General features: G+C 37.3%; 1 protein-coding gene across 1 annotated transcript in view; it reads left to right on the plus strand.

The window, feature by feature from the left end:
- The window catches only part of MANBA (mannosidase beta), a 116,536-nt gene that overhangs the window by 67,676 nt on the left and 31,926 nt on the right, over positions 1 to 16,934 (plus strand). The window contains exons 8-11 of the mRNA XM_029942615.1: positions 718 to 869; positions 5,121 to 5,238; positions 6,482 to 6,568; positions 9,877 to 10,044. Coding sequence (XP_029798475.1) covers positions 718 to 869; positions 5,121 to 5,238; positions 6,482 to 6,568; positions 9,877 to 10,044 — 525 coding nt within the window. The remainder of the gene's footprint in view (positions 1 to 717; positions 870 to 5,120; positions 5,239 to 6,481; positions 6,569 to 9,876; positions 10,045 to 16,934) is intronic.

Consider the following 16,934-nt stretch of genomic DNA (forward strand, 5'->3'; position numbering starts at 1 on the left):
TCTAAAGCAGGCCTGCACTGACAGCAGCAAGCCACATGCAGGGCTCGAACCCACGAACCCATGAAACGTGAGATCATGACCTGAGCAAAAAAGTTGAATGCTCAACCCCAGAGCCATCCAGGTTCCCTGAGAATGTACTTTTCAATTAAAGATGCATCAGTTTAACTGGTCGGATTCCCTCCTACATTTTTGTGAAATATGTCTTTGATTGTATTTCTTTTGATATAATTACAAATGCTTATTTCATGAGGAAGACCAGAATATATTTCCTCTTTAATAGTTTCTCTTTTTTTTCTATTAAAAGAGTTAACAGATCTGGCAATAATTTATTATATATATAAATATTTTCTGAAATCTGCATTTCCACATTATGTGCCTCATAGCAAAATAGGAAATTAACATTAAATTATGTTCATGTAAATTGTTCAAAAGTTTGCTTTCCTTTTCAAAAAAATCTCTTTGGGGCACCTGGGTCTCCCAGTCGGTTAAGCCTCTGGCTTTGGGTTGGGTCATGATCTCACAGCTTGTAAGTTCGAGCCCCGCATCAGGCTCTGTGCTGACAGCTTGGAGCCTGGAGCCTCCTTCGGATTCTGTGTCTCCCTCTCTCTCTGCCTCTCCCCTGCTCCCTATCTCTTTCTCTCAAGAATAAAATTAAAAAAAATCTCTTTTGCTTATGTTTTAAGTTTGATTTTGAGTATTTAATTATGTTCATTATAGGTCTATTTTAGGACAGTGGAACTTATAGAAGAGTCCATTGAAGGGTCTCAAGGTCTGAGTTTCTACTTCAAAATTAATGGATTGCCCATATTTCTGAAAGGCTCAAACTGGATCCCAGCAGATTCATTCCAGGATCGAGTGACCTCTGACTTGTAAGCTATTGTTTTTTGGTTTCTTCTTTTTCTTTTTATTAACGTTCCACAAAGCTAAAGAGTTACGCATTTTTTACTTTCTTTGGTTCCAGTGGAAGGAAAGAGATAAGACAGAATTCTAGGATGATGGAAACTTTAGAATGGAAAGGATTTTTAAGTCATATATTCACTTCTCATGAGCTATAGATAGGCTTAACAGCTAAGCTACTTGAGACTGCTGAAACCATCCAATTTTTTAAAAACTATCATATATTTCCTCTGGAGGAACAAGAAAATGTCTAGTGCACATTTTGGATAGTTAATTCCTGGGAAAAATGATTAAATTTGGCTTAAAATTAAAAAAAAATTCTTAAATACTTCTGTGCATTCTTTTTAAAGAATGGAAACCTATGTTTACCTCTTCATTCTGAGCTCTTTGCATATTCTTTTACTTTTACCTTAATAAAAAGAACTTTAAAAACTTTATAATTTTAAATCTGGAAAAAAAAGGTAAAGTGTTTATCTGAATCTTTGAGAATTATAACACTTTATAAGGAAATACTATTTCCTGATTGTGATCATAAACTTTGTAATAGTAAAAATTAACACTGTGAAGTGAAAATAAATACATTTAACTTATTTAGATATGGATAAATATGCATTGTAGTATAATTTTTGGTATTTAGAATTTACCAAAAATTGTGTGATTTGCTTTTACTTTAAACTGTTTAAAAGAGAGAGAGAGAAAGAGAGAGAGAGAAAGAGAGAGAGAGGCAAACTATAAAACAGACCCTTAACTATAGAGAACAAACTCAGGGTTGCTGGAGAAGAGGTGGGTGGGGCCTGGGCTAGATGGGGGAGGGGCAGTAAGGACGGCACCTGTTGAGATGAGCACTGGGTGCTGTATGTAAGTGATGAGTCACTAAATTCTGTTCCTGAAAACAATATTCTTTTACATGTTAGCCAACTAGAATTTAAGTAAAAATTTTAAACAAGGAAAAAATTAAAAAGATAGAGAAAGGCAAACGTAGAAGCAGTTCTCAACTATAGAGAACAAACTGATGGTTGGTTACTACAGGAGGGGTGGGTGCAGTTAGGGATTAAGCAGATGACGGGCATTAGGGCATTTGTAATGAGCACAGGGTGTTGTACTTTTTTAAAAATAATTGTTTATTTATTTTTTAACTCAAGAAATATGAGATCATGACCTGACCTGAAGTCACATGTTTAACTGACTGAGCCACCCAGGCGCCCCAGGGTGTTGTACTTAAGGGCTGAATCACTATGTCATACACCTGAAACTAACAAGACACTGTGTGTTAACTAACTAGAATTTCAGTAAAAATGTATTCAAAAACAAAAAAGAAAAAGAAAACCCAGAAATGGACCTAAAACTATATAATCAACTAATCCTCGACAAAGTAGGAAAGAATGTCCAATAGAAAAAGTCTCCTCAATCAGTGATGTTGGGAAAACTGGACAGCAACATACAAAATAATGAAACTGGACCACTTTCTTATACCATACATAAAAATAAATTCAAAGTGGATGAAAGACCTAAATGAGAGACAGGATACCATTATTTCCTAAAGAAGTCAGGCAGCAACCTCTTTGACCTTGGTCATAGCAACTTCTTACTAGACACATTTCTGGAGGAAAGGGGAACAAAAGCAAAAATGAACTACTGTGACTTCATCAAGATAAGAAATTTCTGCACAGGGAAGGTAACAATCAGGAAAACTAAAAGGCAGCCTTCAGATTGGAGAAGATATTTGCAAATGAGGTATCTGATAAAGGGTTAGTATCCAAAATCAGCCATCAAACTGAACTCATCAAACTCAACACCCGAGAAACAAATAATCTAGTTAAGAAGTGAGCAGAAGACATGAATAGACATTTTTCCAAAGAAGACATCCATATGGCTAATAGATACATGAAAAGAGGCTAAAACATCACTCATCATCAGGGAAATACAAATCAAAACCACAATTAAATGCCACTTCACACCTGTGAGAATGGCTAACATTAGCAACTCAGGCAACAACAGATGTTGGCGAGGATGCAAGGAAAGAGGATCCCTCTTACACTGCTGGTGGGAGTGCAAACTGGTGCAGCCGCTCTGGAAAACGGTGTGAAGGCTCCTTAAAAAGTTAAAAGTAGAACTGCCCTATGATCCAGCAATTGCACTACGAGGTATTTACCCAAAGGATACAAAAATGCTGATTCAAAGGGGCACATGTACCCCAATGTTTATAGCAGCACTATCGACAGTAGCCAAATAATGGAAAAGGCCCAAATGTCCATGGACAGATGGATGAAGTTGTGTGTGTGTGTGTGTGTGTGTGTGTGTGTGTGTGTGTGTGTACATATATATAATGGAATATTAAGGAACCATAAAAATAATGTAATCTTGCCACTTGATATGGATGGAACTAGAGTATATTTTGCTAAGCAAAATAAGTCAGAGAAAGGCAAATACTGTATGATTTCATATATGTGTGGAATTTAAGAAACAAAAGAGATGAAAATGGAGGGAAAAAAGAAGCAAAGCATAAAAACAGACTCTTAACTATAGAGAACAAACTAAGGGTTGATGGAGGGAAGTGGGGGGCAGATGGGCTAGATGAGTGATGGGTGTTAAAGAGGGCACTTGTGAGGAGCACTGGGTGTTTATATGCAAGTGATGAATCACAAAATTCTACTCCTGAAGCTAATATTATACTATATGGAATATTCCTGCTAACTGGAATTTAAATATAAATTTAAAAAAAAAAGAATAAAACAAGCAAACAAAAATAAACTGTGCATACTGTTTTGAATATGAAAATGAAATGATTCTCCAGACAGACACAGATCACAGATAATTTGCTGTCTCTTTTTCTTTTTCTTTTCAAAGGCTCCTCTCCTGGCCGGTTTTGGCAGTGGCTGTTCACCACAGCTACACCAATTAGTTAACCCGCCGGTGGGTGCCTTTGCTGAAGCACAATGCTCTGGGTCCTTGGCCAGCCAGTTATTGGGCTTCTTGGTTCCTCCCTGGGCTCTTTTCTGGAAATGCAGGGTAGATGTTCTCAAAGTGGCTGTAAATTGCTAGATTTTCTTGTGGGTCATGTGAATAGGAATTGGAAGAATCAGAAAGGACATTTACTAGAGAAAGAAGCATAGCTGGTGTCCCACTTAGGATGGTTTGATATGGTTTTTTGACTTGACCATGGTGCAAGAGTAATACACATTCAGTAGAAATTACAATTTGAATTTTAAATTTTGATCTGTTCCTGGGCTAGTGATGTGTGGCATAGTAATCTGTCATGATGCTATCCGTGGTGGTGGCTGCAGCTCCCGGTCAGCCACGTGATACTGAGGGTGATCAACCAATGCCCTCACAACCACTCTGTGTCCCTGTAACCATTTGTTTTTCACTTTCACGATAGTGTTCAATAAATTACAGGAGATATTCAGTACTTTATTAGACTAGGTGTTAGATGATTTTGCCCAACTGTAGGCTAATGTACATGTTCCGAGCACATCTAAGGTAGGTTAGGCTAAGCTATTCAATAAGTTAAGGTGTATTAAATTCATTTTTGACAACAATATTTTCAACTTACAATGAGTATAATTGGGATATAATTCCATCATAAATTGAGGAAGATCTTTACTGGACTGGAGGAATTGTAAAAAGAGATAAAAGTAAACTAGGTACTGTGGCACCTAGGTGGCTTGGTTGGGTGTCCGACTCTTGGTTTTGGCTCAGGTCATGATTTCACAGGTTGTGATGGAGCCCCTCTTCAGGCTCCACACTGACAGCACCGAGCCTGCTTGGGGTTCCCTCTCTCTCCCCCCTCCCCCCGCCTCCTCTCTCTGTCCCTTTACTGCTCATTGCTCTCTCTCTCTCTCAAAATAAATAACCTTAAAAAAAAGAGCAAGCCAGGAACTAATATGCAAACTTTGATTCTTCTCTTATACTTTGCAGTGGTTATATAAAACTTTCTAATGTTTTGCAACTGTTTTAAAAATTGTATAATAATAACAGTGTGATTTAGAAGGCAGAGAAAAGATAAAGCCCACAATTTTCTAGGTTTGTTTATGTGGTTAGTTAGTGTGTATATAATTTCCACTTTCTCCACTTAGCACTGTATTGAAACCATCATAATTTTAAAATGTGTTTTTCTAACAGAAATTTGAAATGTATATATCAACCTCGATGTGGTTTTTAAAATATTTTTTAACATCCCCAGATTTTCAAATTAATGTTTGTTTTCAAAATTTCTTCTATAGGCTACGGCTCCTTTTGCAGTCTGCTGTGGATGCTAACATGAATACTCTCCGGGTCTGGGGAGGAGGAATTTATGAGCAGGATGAATTCTATGGACTCTGTGATGAACTGGGAATAATGGTGGGTATTGACAGCATTTTATTGATTGACATGTTACTGTATCCTCACTTGGACCTCCTGTGTTCAAAGTGGGTGATGTTGCTCGTTCCTTCTTTTCTCAGAGCTGGGAATGATATTCCACTTTTTGCAGAGGAATAAATGGAATCTTGCAAAACCAGAACCATGGCTGATGGCCAATATCATAATTATGTAATAATTTTTTGGTGGTAGACATCCTACATATTTATATATTTGTAATTTTCTTGTGATTTTAAAGTATGATTAAATATGTTTAAAAATTTTGACTTGAAGGAGATCCAGCAAGACCTAGAGAGAAGAAAAATAACAAATGAGGAAAAAGATATGTTTCATATTGTTATTAAGTAACAATCTGGAATCAGACATGTTTTACATTGTGAGGGTTAGGCAATGGAAATATTCTTTTAGTTTTAGTATTACAGTTCTAAAACAGAAAGCACTCCATAGAGGAATAGTAATTATAATAATATTGATTATATGGATGGTCATAATAATTTGACAATATTCTATCATATTTATTGAACACCAAGCATTGTTCTCAGTGCTCTGCATCTATTATTTTATTTCATTTTCATGTCCATTCTGTGAAGTAGTTACTGCTGTTCTCCATCCCCATTTAACTGATACGGAAACTGACATTTGGAGGAGCAGTTAAATACCCTGCAATCAGGGTTCTGACTCAGGTCGACTGGTTTGGGGCCTGTGTTCTTAACCACCGCATCCTAACAACCTCCCGAGAAGTGAACTTTGTGGTTTCATTATGAAAATGTCTATGGAGTAATCCTTTTGGCCACAAAACGTTAATTCCTTTCTAAACGAAGACTGTTTATTAACAGTGTGGTCCATCTCTCAACACCAAATCCAGTGAAAATTAGAGTATCACAGTGTGGAGGGAAGGTTCTTTTCGGATTTCATATTCCTCTCAACACATTCACCGTTTCCTGATTTGAATTCCCCTTTCTTCTCTTTCTCATCTCCGTGCTTAACACTTTCTCCTCTCAGATTTCCCCCACAGTCTTGTGGAGTTCTGGAAAGTCACGCAGTTTGTGAGGGCCTTTATCGAGCACTGCTTTTAATTGCAGGATTGCTCAAATGATGACACTCATCAGGCTGACGTGATGTTTCATTTCCCTGAATGACGATTCCCAAAGTTCAAAATGAAGAATTTCTTTCAGTGTAATAAAGTCTATGGAAGTGCTTTATTGCCTTTTATTTGATTTGATAGGTATGGCAGGATTTTATGTTTGCCTGTGCCCTTTATCCGACTGATCAGGGCTTCCTGGATTCAGTGAGAGCAGAAGTTACTCACCAGGTATGTTACTACCGTACCAAGAAGGAAAGTGCTTATGTTTCATTTAGCTTTTTATTAAACCTCTCTTCATTTTTTCTTTTTCTTTTCCTTTTCTTTACTTTTTCCTTTCCTTTCTTTCTTTCTTTCTCTCTTTCTCTCTTTCGTTTCTTTCTCTTGTTGTGCTCTTTACTAAATCCCGTGAGAATCACAGTCCTGTAATTGACTTCCTGGTCTCAGGGCTTTAACACCACCTATATGCTAATGACGTTCAGATTTATCCCCAGCTCTGACTTCTCTGCTTGAATTCCTGGTTCTTTTATCCAGCTGCCTACTGGGCGCCTCTGCTTGTAGGTTTTAGAGTCTTCTCAAATGTAACATTTCCAAACCAAACCTGCTTTTCCTGCAGTTTTCCCCACCTCAATAAATGGCACAGCCAGTCTTCGCAACTCTCAGGTCAAAAAGTTAAAGTGATTTTGACTCCCTAATTTCTTCTGCATTCCATATGTGTACACCTGTATTTACAGATCTATAAGTGCAAGGAAGTGATTATAACCTAACTCTGTCCACTGAAAAGAACTAGAAACAATGCACAACCTAATAATATTGAGCATCCTTCTATGGAAATAATTTTTCCCATTAAGAGAAGGGCTTCGGGGGAAGGTCCAACATGGCAGAGAAGTAGGGAGATTAGAACTTCCCTTGTCTCTCAAAGAAGTGTTGAAGCCAAAGGACTTTGAACCCCAGAAGTCCAGGAGGAAAAGATAAGGGCTTTTTAGAGAAATGGCTGATCCCGGGTCTGAGACAGGAAGTCTACTTGATGATCCTGGAATATTTTGACATACAGATAACAAGGAAACTATCAAAGGTATGTCAAAATGAACTTTGACCAGACTATCTCCAACCAATAGCAGGACAGCTTGAGTTCAATAAGGAAAAGGATGTCAGTGGATTAAAATCCATCAAGTATATTAAATTCTGTGATTTCATAATTATAATGTCTGTGGATGTACATTTGCATGGAAAACCAAAAGAAGTGCAAGGAAGTGATTACTATAATACTCAAGATAGTGGTTACTGTTGGAAGGAGGAAGGCACTGCGATTAAAAGGGGTGGTTGAGGGGGGCGCCTGAGTGGCTCAGTTGGTTTAATGTCTGACTCTTGATCTCAGCCGGGTCATGATCTCATGGTTCCTGGGTTCGAGTCACGCGCTGGGCTCTGCACTGATGGTGATGGCACAGAACCTGCTTGGGGTTCTGTCTCTCCTCTCTGCCCCTCTCCAACTTGTGCTTGCTCTCTCTCGCTTTCTCTCTCCCCCCCAAGATAAATACATAAACTTAAAAAAATAAATATAAGGGGTGCATGAGGGCTTCTGGGCTTTTCTTTCTTGGCCTGGGTTGTGTTTACAAGGCTGATCACCTTATAATAATTTTCTGTGTCATAATTTGTTTTTTATATCTATGTTTTTTTTTTTTTTCTTAGAAAAAGGTTTAAGTACAAATGAATCATCCCTTGCTCTGAGCTCTCCAGATAAAGATCCTCATCATGTCCTATCCTGTCTCTGCCGCCTCCCTGGCCCCGTCAGGCACTCCCTTCCTGTGCTGTCTTTGCTCTAGAGGACTTTGTCCAGCTCCCTCCCTGCGGACCACCTCTCTCATTTTCTTCTGGAGCTCTTGAGCATTACTTTCCCTGGGAAGAAAACCTTTCCATATTTGCAAGTCTAGATCACATCATTTGCCCTTTGTAACATATAACACACTTTGAATTACTTGTTCAATGTTTCGTTTCCCCTGCAAGATTGTAGTCTCCCAGAGGCCCAGGGGCTGGTTCCTCTGTGTCTCCCCACCACCTGGCTGGGTTATTCATCAGGAAGAGAGAGGGACAAATGAAGTTTAAAGATATATTAGTTGTAGTTAAGTAGGTTGCAAATGTTCCAGTTTTATTTTAATTTTTTTCATACAAATAAATAAAATATGATATCTATGTGCCTTCAATTCTTTTATGTATTATTAAAGAGAAGGAGAACTTTTTTTTTGCAGAGTTTGTTAAAATTTTAAAGTAAGGCTTGCCACAAAATTCTGGGTCAGCTTGAAAGGTATGTGTAGCACAAAGTGAGTGCAGCTTTTTGCCCTTCAGTATTTGGGTTTTCAGTAGCACCATAAACATGCCAGTCATAGTTGGTTGCAGCCTTCACTTACCTGGGCATGCACAGAGGCAAATAAAGAAAATAGTGTTCGTAAGGCTGGTTTAGAGAAAAACACAAGACTGTAATTTTTAAATAATGAGGTAAATCTCTTTAACACATCCTTAATGCATCTCTGTTTCATGTAGGGAGATACTTAGCATCTTGAATGGAGGCCCCACGGGGAACCTCACGGGGAACCTCAGCTGGAATCCATCGCTGTAACCATGCGTTACATGGAAGAGAAGCTCTAAATACCAGTGAGGTTATATTGCTAAAATGTGTTGCAAAGGAATTTCTCTTGATCATTGACTCACTCTGCTATCAAAGGGATTTAATTGCCCTCCTTTGCTGGAGTCTGTCTTCTAGTGTGTCAGAGGAACTGGATCCTTCCATTTTTATGTAGGGATGGTCCACAGAGAGCCCCGTTCATGCAGGTTCAATTCTTAAGACTGGCAAGATTTTCAGATAGATTCTTAATTCTTCTTCTATGTTTAGATATATTCAGTAACTTACATAATCTTAGTTGATTTCTCAGGACATGGCATTGATAGTTATTTCTGGAGATATCCTCTTGATGCCCTAATCCTTTTTCCATTACAATATTCCATATATTTGACTTTAACTTACAGAATATCTCTGGGACTCACTTGCTTTGTAAGACCCTCTGTAGTTGTCTTTGTGATTTTCTGAATTCAGTGGAGACTGTGACAACCTCAATCCCTCTTTCAACAGAAGTGGTCATTCTACCTCTTTTGTTTCTTCACACAAAACTCCAACTTGTTCTTGAGAAACTCCTCTGTAATATAATGTCTCCTGCCTTTTGTATTTCTTAGAACCTTTTGGTGGAAAGTCAGATAATGATGAGGTTGATTTATTTTTCTTTTTTAACAAAAGGTATTATGTTTTCTTCAGTTTTTATACAGTAGAGAAGAGGAACCCTATCTTATTGGTGTTTATAAAATATAGGTAAAAAGAATCAAAGATTTCTTAAAAGGTAGTGTTGCAAGGCATCTTCTAATGAGTTTTCTGACACATATGAATTTATGTGCAGATATGCAATGGCTATACTTTTATGAATAATAATAGTTATGACAGTTTTTTCTTATTGATCATTTGAAAATTATTTTATGTGTTTTTGAAATTTCAGATCAGGAGACTGAAATCTCATCCTTCCATCATCGTATGGGGTGGAAATAATGAAAATGAAGCGGCACTGATGATGAATTGGTTTAAAATAAACGCCAGTGAATTACATACCTACGTCAGTGACTATGTGGTTCTGTATGTGAAAAATATTCGACAGATTGTCTTGGCAGTAAGTAATGATTTTTCATGCAGTAGAATTTAAGAAACTCTTGAAAATGGATCCATTTGAATATTGGAATAGTGTGCTCTTGTGCCCTTTTTTAGGGTAACCTTCAGCAGTATCATTTTGATACGGAGCTACATGTGAATGGGTTTTTAATGCTGCAGCATGCGGGTGGGTTCACGGGTTATGGACTTCCTTAGGAATTAACTTACCTGTGGAACTCACCACACACACACCAACATTGTGTTTGTACTTGCAGATTAGCATGAACTCTTTCTGGTCCCATCCATGGAACCCCAAAGGTTGAGAATTTCTACTTTAGATGACTTACTGACTCTCTCTTTTTGTCCCTCAGTATATTAATATAGCGAATTCTGTGAATTAATTTTATAATAACAAACTAGTTTTAGTATAAGCTCTATTTAGTTATAATGTCTTGTTCTTGTATTCTGTGCTAGATTTGATTTGCTAATATTTTAGTTAGACTTTAAAAATTTATATTCGTAAGCAAATTTGATCTGTGGTAAGAATTATAAACTCAAATGCCTAGAGGAGCCAAATTTGTTTAAAAAAATTAAATAGAGTAGATGAGAGAAGAGGGGACTGTAGTAATAGAAAAATGGATGTTGGGTCTCACTTATATTCAGCATTTTTTCGTAAAGCTTATTTATTTTGAGAAGGAGAGACAGCACAAGTTGGGGAGAGGCAGAGAGAGAGGGAGAGAGAGAATCCCAAGCAGGCTCTGTGCTGCCAGCATACAGCCTGATGCAAGACTCCAACCCACAAAGCTGTGAGATCATGACCTGAGCTGAAACTGTGAGTTGGTTGCTTAACTGACTGAGCCACCCAGGTGCCCCAGCATTTTTTTTTAAGAGAGAGAACACAAACCAAGGAAAGGGGCAGAGGGAGAAAGAGAGAGAGTCCCAGGCAGGCTCCAAATTCAGTGCAGAGCCAGACAAGGGACTTGATCCCACAACCTGGGATCAGGACCTGAGCTGGAATCAAGAGCCAGGTGCTCAACTGATTGAGCCACCCAGATGCCCCTCTTCTCTTTTTGATGACAGCCATCCTAACAGGTGTGAGGTGATCCCTCATTATGGTTTTGATATACATTTCCCTGATGATTAGTTGAGTACCTTTTCATATACTTCTTGGGACTGTCTGTATGTTTTTGGGAAAATGCCTGTTTAGATCCTCCACTCATTTTTTAAATTGTTTTTTTGTGACTGAATTGTAGAAGTGCTTTATATATTTTGGGTAGTAATCTTTTGGCAGGTATATGATTGGCAAATATTTCCTTCCATTCAGTATTTTGCTTTTCCGTCTCATTGATGGTTTCCGTTGCTGTGCGGAACCTTTTTAGTTTGATATAGTCCCGCTTGTTTATTTTTGTTGCCTTTGTTTTGGTTTCAAATCCAAAGAATCAAAGCCAAGACCAATGTCAAGGAGCTTACCAACTGTGTTTTCTTCTAGGAGTTTTATGATTTCAGATCTTACATTCAATTCTTTAATCCATTTTGTATTCATTTTTGTGCATGATTGAAGAGAGTTGTTGTTTCATTCTCTTGTCTGGGACTGTCCAGTTTTCCACACCATTTATTGAAGAGACTGTCCTTTCCCGATTGTATATTCTTGTCTCCTTTGCCATAAGCCAATTAGCCATGCATATATGAGTTTAATTTCTGGTTTCTCTGTTCTATTGATCTATATGCCTGTTTTTATGCCAATATCATACTCTTAATTTTGCTTTATAATGTATTTTGAAGTCAGAAACCATGATGTTTTCAGCCTTGTTCTTCTTTCTCAAGATTGCTTTGACTATTCAGCATCTTTTGTGGCTCCCTAAAAATTTTTGGATTATTCATTCTATTTCATTGCAGTGTTAATAGGGATTGCATTGAATCTGTAGATTGCTTTTTTTTTATTTCATAGAGATTGATATTTATCTACTTATTTATTTCCCCTTTTTTTCCTTTTATAGTTTATTGTCAGTCGATTTCCATATAACACCCAGTGCTCATCCCAACAAGTGCCCTCCTCCAAGCCTATCACCCCGTTTCCCCTCTCCCCCATCCCCATCAACCCTCAGTTTGTTCTCAGTAGTTAAGAGTCTCTTATGGTTTGCCTCCTTCCCTCTCCTTAATGATTTTTCCCTCATTCCCCTCCCCCATGGTCCTCTGTTAAGTTTCTCCTGTTCCACATATGAGTGAAAACATATGGTATCTGTCTTCTTTGCCTGACTTATTTCGTTTAGCAGACACCCTCAAGTTCCATCCACGTTGCTACAAATGGCCAGATTTCACTCTTTCTCATTGCCATGTAGTACTCCATTGTATATATAAACCACATCTTCTTTTTTTTAATGTGTTCTTTATTTTTGAGAGAGAGAGAGAGAGAGAGACAGTGTGAGCAGGGGAGAGTCAGAGAGAGAAGGACACACAGAATCTGAAGACAGGCTCCAGGCTCTGAGCTAGCTGTCAGCACAGAGCCTGACGCAGGGCTTGAACCCATGAACCATGGGATCATGACCTGAGCCAAAGCCTGACGCTCAACTGAGCCATCCAGGCGCCCCTAAACCACATCTTCTTGATCCATTCATTAGTTGATGGACATTTAGGCTCTTTCCATGATTTGGCTATTGTTGGAAGTGCTGCTATGAGCATTGGGGTGCATGTGCCCCTGTTAGATTGCTTTAAATAATGTGGACATTTTAGCAATATCAGTTCTTCCAATCCATGAGCACAGAATATCTGTCCATTTATTTGTGTCTTCTTCAGTGTCTTATAATTTTCAATAATAATTTCAGTCTTTCACTTCCTTGGTTAAACTTATTCCTATATATTTTATTCTTTTTGATGCAGTCATGAATAAAACGGTTTTCTTAATTTCTCTTTCTAATAATTAATTATCAGTGTACAGACATGCAATAGATTTCTGTGTTTTGATTTTGTGTCCTGCAATTTTACTGAATTTATTTATTCTGATAATTTTTTGTGAAGTCCTTAGAATTTTCTACATATAACATTATGTCATCTGAAAATAGTGATAGCTTTACTTTTTCCTTTACAATTAAGATACCTTTTATTTCTTTCTCTTGTCTAATTGCTCTAAGTAGCACTTCCATTACTGTGTTGAATAAAAGTGGTAAGAGTAAGCATCCTGGTCTTGTTTCTGATCTTAGAGGAAAAGTTTTGAGTTTTTCACCATTGGGTATGATGTTAGCTATGGGCTTGCAATATATAGCCTTTATTATGTTCCCTCTGTAGTTACTTTGTTGAGAGTTTTTATAATACATGGATGTTGAATTTTGTCAAATATTCTTTCTGCATTTGTTGACATGATAATACGATTTTTTTAAGTAGGTCCCACACCCATTGTGGAGGCCAATGTGGGGCTTGAACTCATGACCTTGAGATCAAGGCCTGAGCTGAGATCAAGAGTCAGATGCCTAACCAACCAAGCCGCCTAGGCACCCTGTTCATGATTTTTATCCTTCATTTTATTAATGATACAAGATGTGGTGTATCATCTTGATTGATTTGTAGATGTTGAGCCATCCTTGCATCCCTAGAATAAATTCCTCTTGATCACGATATTTTTTTACTTGTATGAATTTGCGTTGTTAATATTTTGTTGAGAATTTTTGCATCTATGTTCATCAAGGATACTGGCCTGTAATTTTCTTGTGGTGACTCAATTTGGTGTTGGTATCAGGATAATGCTTATCTTGTAAAATGAGTTTGGAAGTTTCCCCTCCTCTTCTGTTTTTTGGGAGAGTTTGAGAAAGATTGATATTAATTCTTTTTTGAATTTTGGTAGAATTCACCAGTGAAGATGTCTGGTCTGGACTTTTGTTTGCTGAGTGACTTTGCTAGTTAATTGGCCTGTTTATGTTTTTTATTTCTTCATGATTCCATCTTGGAAGATTGTATGTTTTTAGGAATTTATCCATTTCTTCTAGGTTGTCCAGTTTGTTGGTGTATAGTTATTTACAGTAGTCTCTTATGATCCTTTGTTTTTCTGAGGTATCCGTTTTAATATCTTTTTCATTTCTAATTTTCTGTGAGTCCTTTTTGTTTTCTGGGCAAGTCTAGCTAAAGTTTTGCCATTTTGTTTATCTTATTTATGTATTTATATATTTATTTTAATGTTTTTGTTTTGGGGGTTTTTTGAGAGAGAGAGAGAAAGAAACGTTGTGTGAGTGGGGGGAGGGGCAGAGAGAGAGAGGGAGACACAGAATCTGAAGCAGGCTCTAGGCTCTGAGCTGTCAGCACAGAGCCCGATGTGGGACTCGAACTTGTGTACCGCAAGATCTGACCTGGCCCGAAGTCCGAAGCTCAACTGACTGAACCACCCAGGTGCCACTTGTTTATCCTTTTATAAAGAACCGGTTCTTGGTTTCATTGATCTTTTCTCTTGTTTTTCAAGTCTCTATTTCATTTGTTTCTTCTCTGATCTTTGTTATATCCTTCATTCTAACTTTGGGCGACATTGTTCTTTGCTAGTTTATTAAGATGTAAAGTTAGGGTCTTTCTTTATTTGAATTTTTTTGTTTGTTTCTTGAAATGGTCATTTATCTCTAGGATCTTTCCTCTTAAACTGCTTTTCCTGCATCTCATACGTTTTGGTCTATTGCGTTTCCATTTTCATTTGTCTCAAGGTATATTTTAATTTCTCTTTTGATGTAAGTGTTGGTTCATTGATTATTCAGTAGCATATTCCTTAATCTTCACATATTTGTCAATTTTCCAGCTTTCTTCTTGATTTCTAGTTTCATACCCTGGGGTCAAAAATCTGCTTGATATGAGTTCAGTCTTCTCTCAAATTTGTTAAGACTTGGTTTGTGGCCTGACATATGATCTGTCTTGGAGAATGTTTCATGTGCATCTGAAAAGAATGTGTATTCTGTTGCTTTTGGATGATATGTGCTGTGTATATCTGTTAAGTCCATCTGGTCTAATGTGTCATTTAAAATTCTATAATTATAAATGCTAAAACAGAACTTGATATATATCATATATGAATATGTTCATATGTGAAATAAAGGAAAAGGGAGAGGAAAGAGATTGTTCCCACCTCCACCATAGAGCCTTTCCTTATGGTAGTTCTTTTTGTATTACTACTTTTTAATAGGCATATTATACTTGTGTTTATTACATGCATAAACATTATATAATGATATAAATTAGATTTTTTTTCAGAGAGAGGAAGTAACATTTTGTTCTTATAGTAATGCTTTCAAAAGATGTAACTCTTAAAAGCTTTAATGTTTAGGGGCATCTGGGTGGCTCTGTGGGTTGAGAGTCTAACTTCATCTCAGGTCTGATCTCACTGTCTGTGTGTTTGAGTCCTGTGTCAGGCTCTGTGCTAACAGCTCAAAGCCTGGAGCCTGCTTTGAATTCTGTGTCTCCCTCTATCTGTCCCTTTCCTGCTCATGTTTGTTTCTCTCTCTATCAAAAATAAACAAACATTAAAAAAAACTTAAAAAAACTTTAATGTTTAATATGTGATATAATCATCATTGTCTTTATATGTTTTTAATCTGTAATTAGGTATTTTAAATATTGGGTACCTCCTGAACAAATACAAAAAGAGACATAGTTAAAAGAATAATATGTAGGGGCACCTGGGTGGCTCAGTCGGTTAAGTGTCCAGCTTCGGCTCAGGTCATGATTTCACGGTTTGTGGGTTCAAGCCCCATGTGGGGGTCTGTGCTGACAGCTCAGAGCCTGGAGCTGCTTCAGATTCTGTGTGTGTCTCTCTCTCTCTGCCCTTTCCCTGCTCATGCTTTGTCTCTCTGTTTCTCAAAAATAAATAAACATTAAAAAAATTTTTTTTGAAGAATACTATGTGATTTTGGCACCCATAAATGTTCAGTTCATGGCGCTCTTCATTTATGTGGAGAAACTTCAGTGAGAAGTCATGAAAACCTTAAATTTCACATTTTTAGCTTATCTGATATGCTAAGTCATGTGTCAAGAATTTTTCTATCCACAAATGGTGACGGTATAAGCTTTAATTAATATTTATAGAACATTTATTTTCTAATCTTTTTTCTCATAGTGTTCGTATTACATTTTTCATATCTGATGGATTTAAGAAATAGATTTTAATATTTGAGGATTTTCATCTCACACCTCAGTGGTTAAGAGTTCATAATCCCAAGAGGATGAGAATGAGGCACGTAGCCCCACGTGATGAAAACTGGTTAGGAAAATACTTCCTAGGAACAGCCCTGTATTATGGAAATGGGAACATGAATTTTGGTGGACATTTAGCTACATCTTCCACACATGGGTGATTTACCATATAGTGTAGCCCTATGAAGGAGGAGTTATTATCCCCAGTTTGCAGATAAGACTGTTGAGGCTTAGACCTGTCCCAAAGAAAAAAAAGGTTCTGATATGATATTTAAACTCAGTCCATCTGACTCAATAGCCTCTATTCTTTTCTTTTTTTTTTTTTTCTCCTGCTGTACTTTTTATTCCCATGACCTGTTCAATCCATCACTGGGAGATTGCATCTCCCACTCTCCTTCACCCATTTTGCCCAACTGCTGACCTGCCCCTTTCTGGCAACTATCGGTTTGTTCTGTGTATTTAGAGGTCTGATTCTGCTTTTTGTTTATTCATTTGTTCTTGTTTTTGTTTTAGATTTCACTCTGAGTAAAATCATATATTAGTTGTGTTTCTCAGTCTGACTTATTTTACTTACCGTAATATCCTTGAGGTGCATCCATCCATCATACCCTCTAGGTCCATCTCAAATGATACAATCTCATCTTTTTTTGGCTCTGAAATATTCCATTATACACACACACACACACACACACACCACATCTTCCTTATCCATTTGTCCATTGATGGACATTTAGATTGTTTCAATATACTGGTTGT

This window comes from Suricata suricatta, chromosome 1 (genome assembly GCF_006229205.1).
Source record: "Suricata suricatta isolate VVHF042 chromosome 1, meerkat_22Aug2017_6uvM2_HiC, whole genome shotgun sequence".
In the NCBI taxonomy this organism is placed as follows: Eukaryota; Metazoa; Chordata; class Mammalia; order Carnivora; family Herpestidae; genus Suricata; species Suricata suricatta.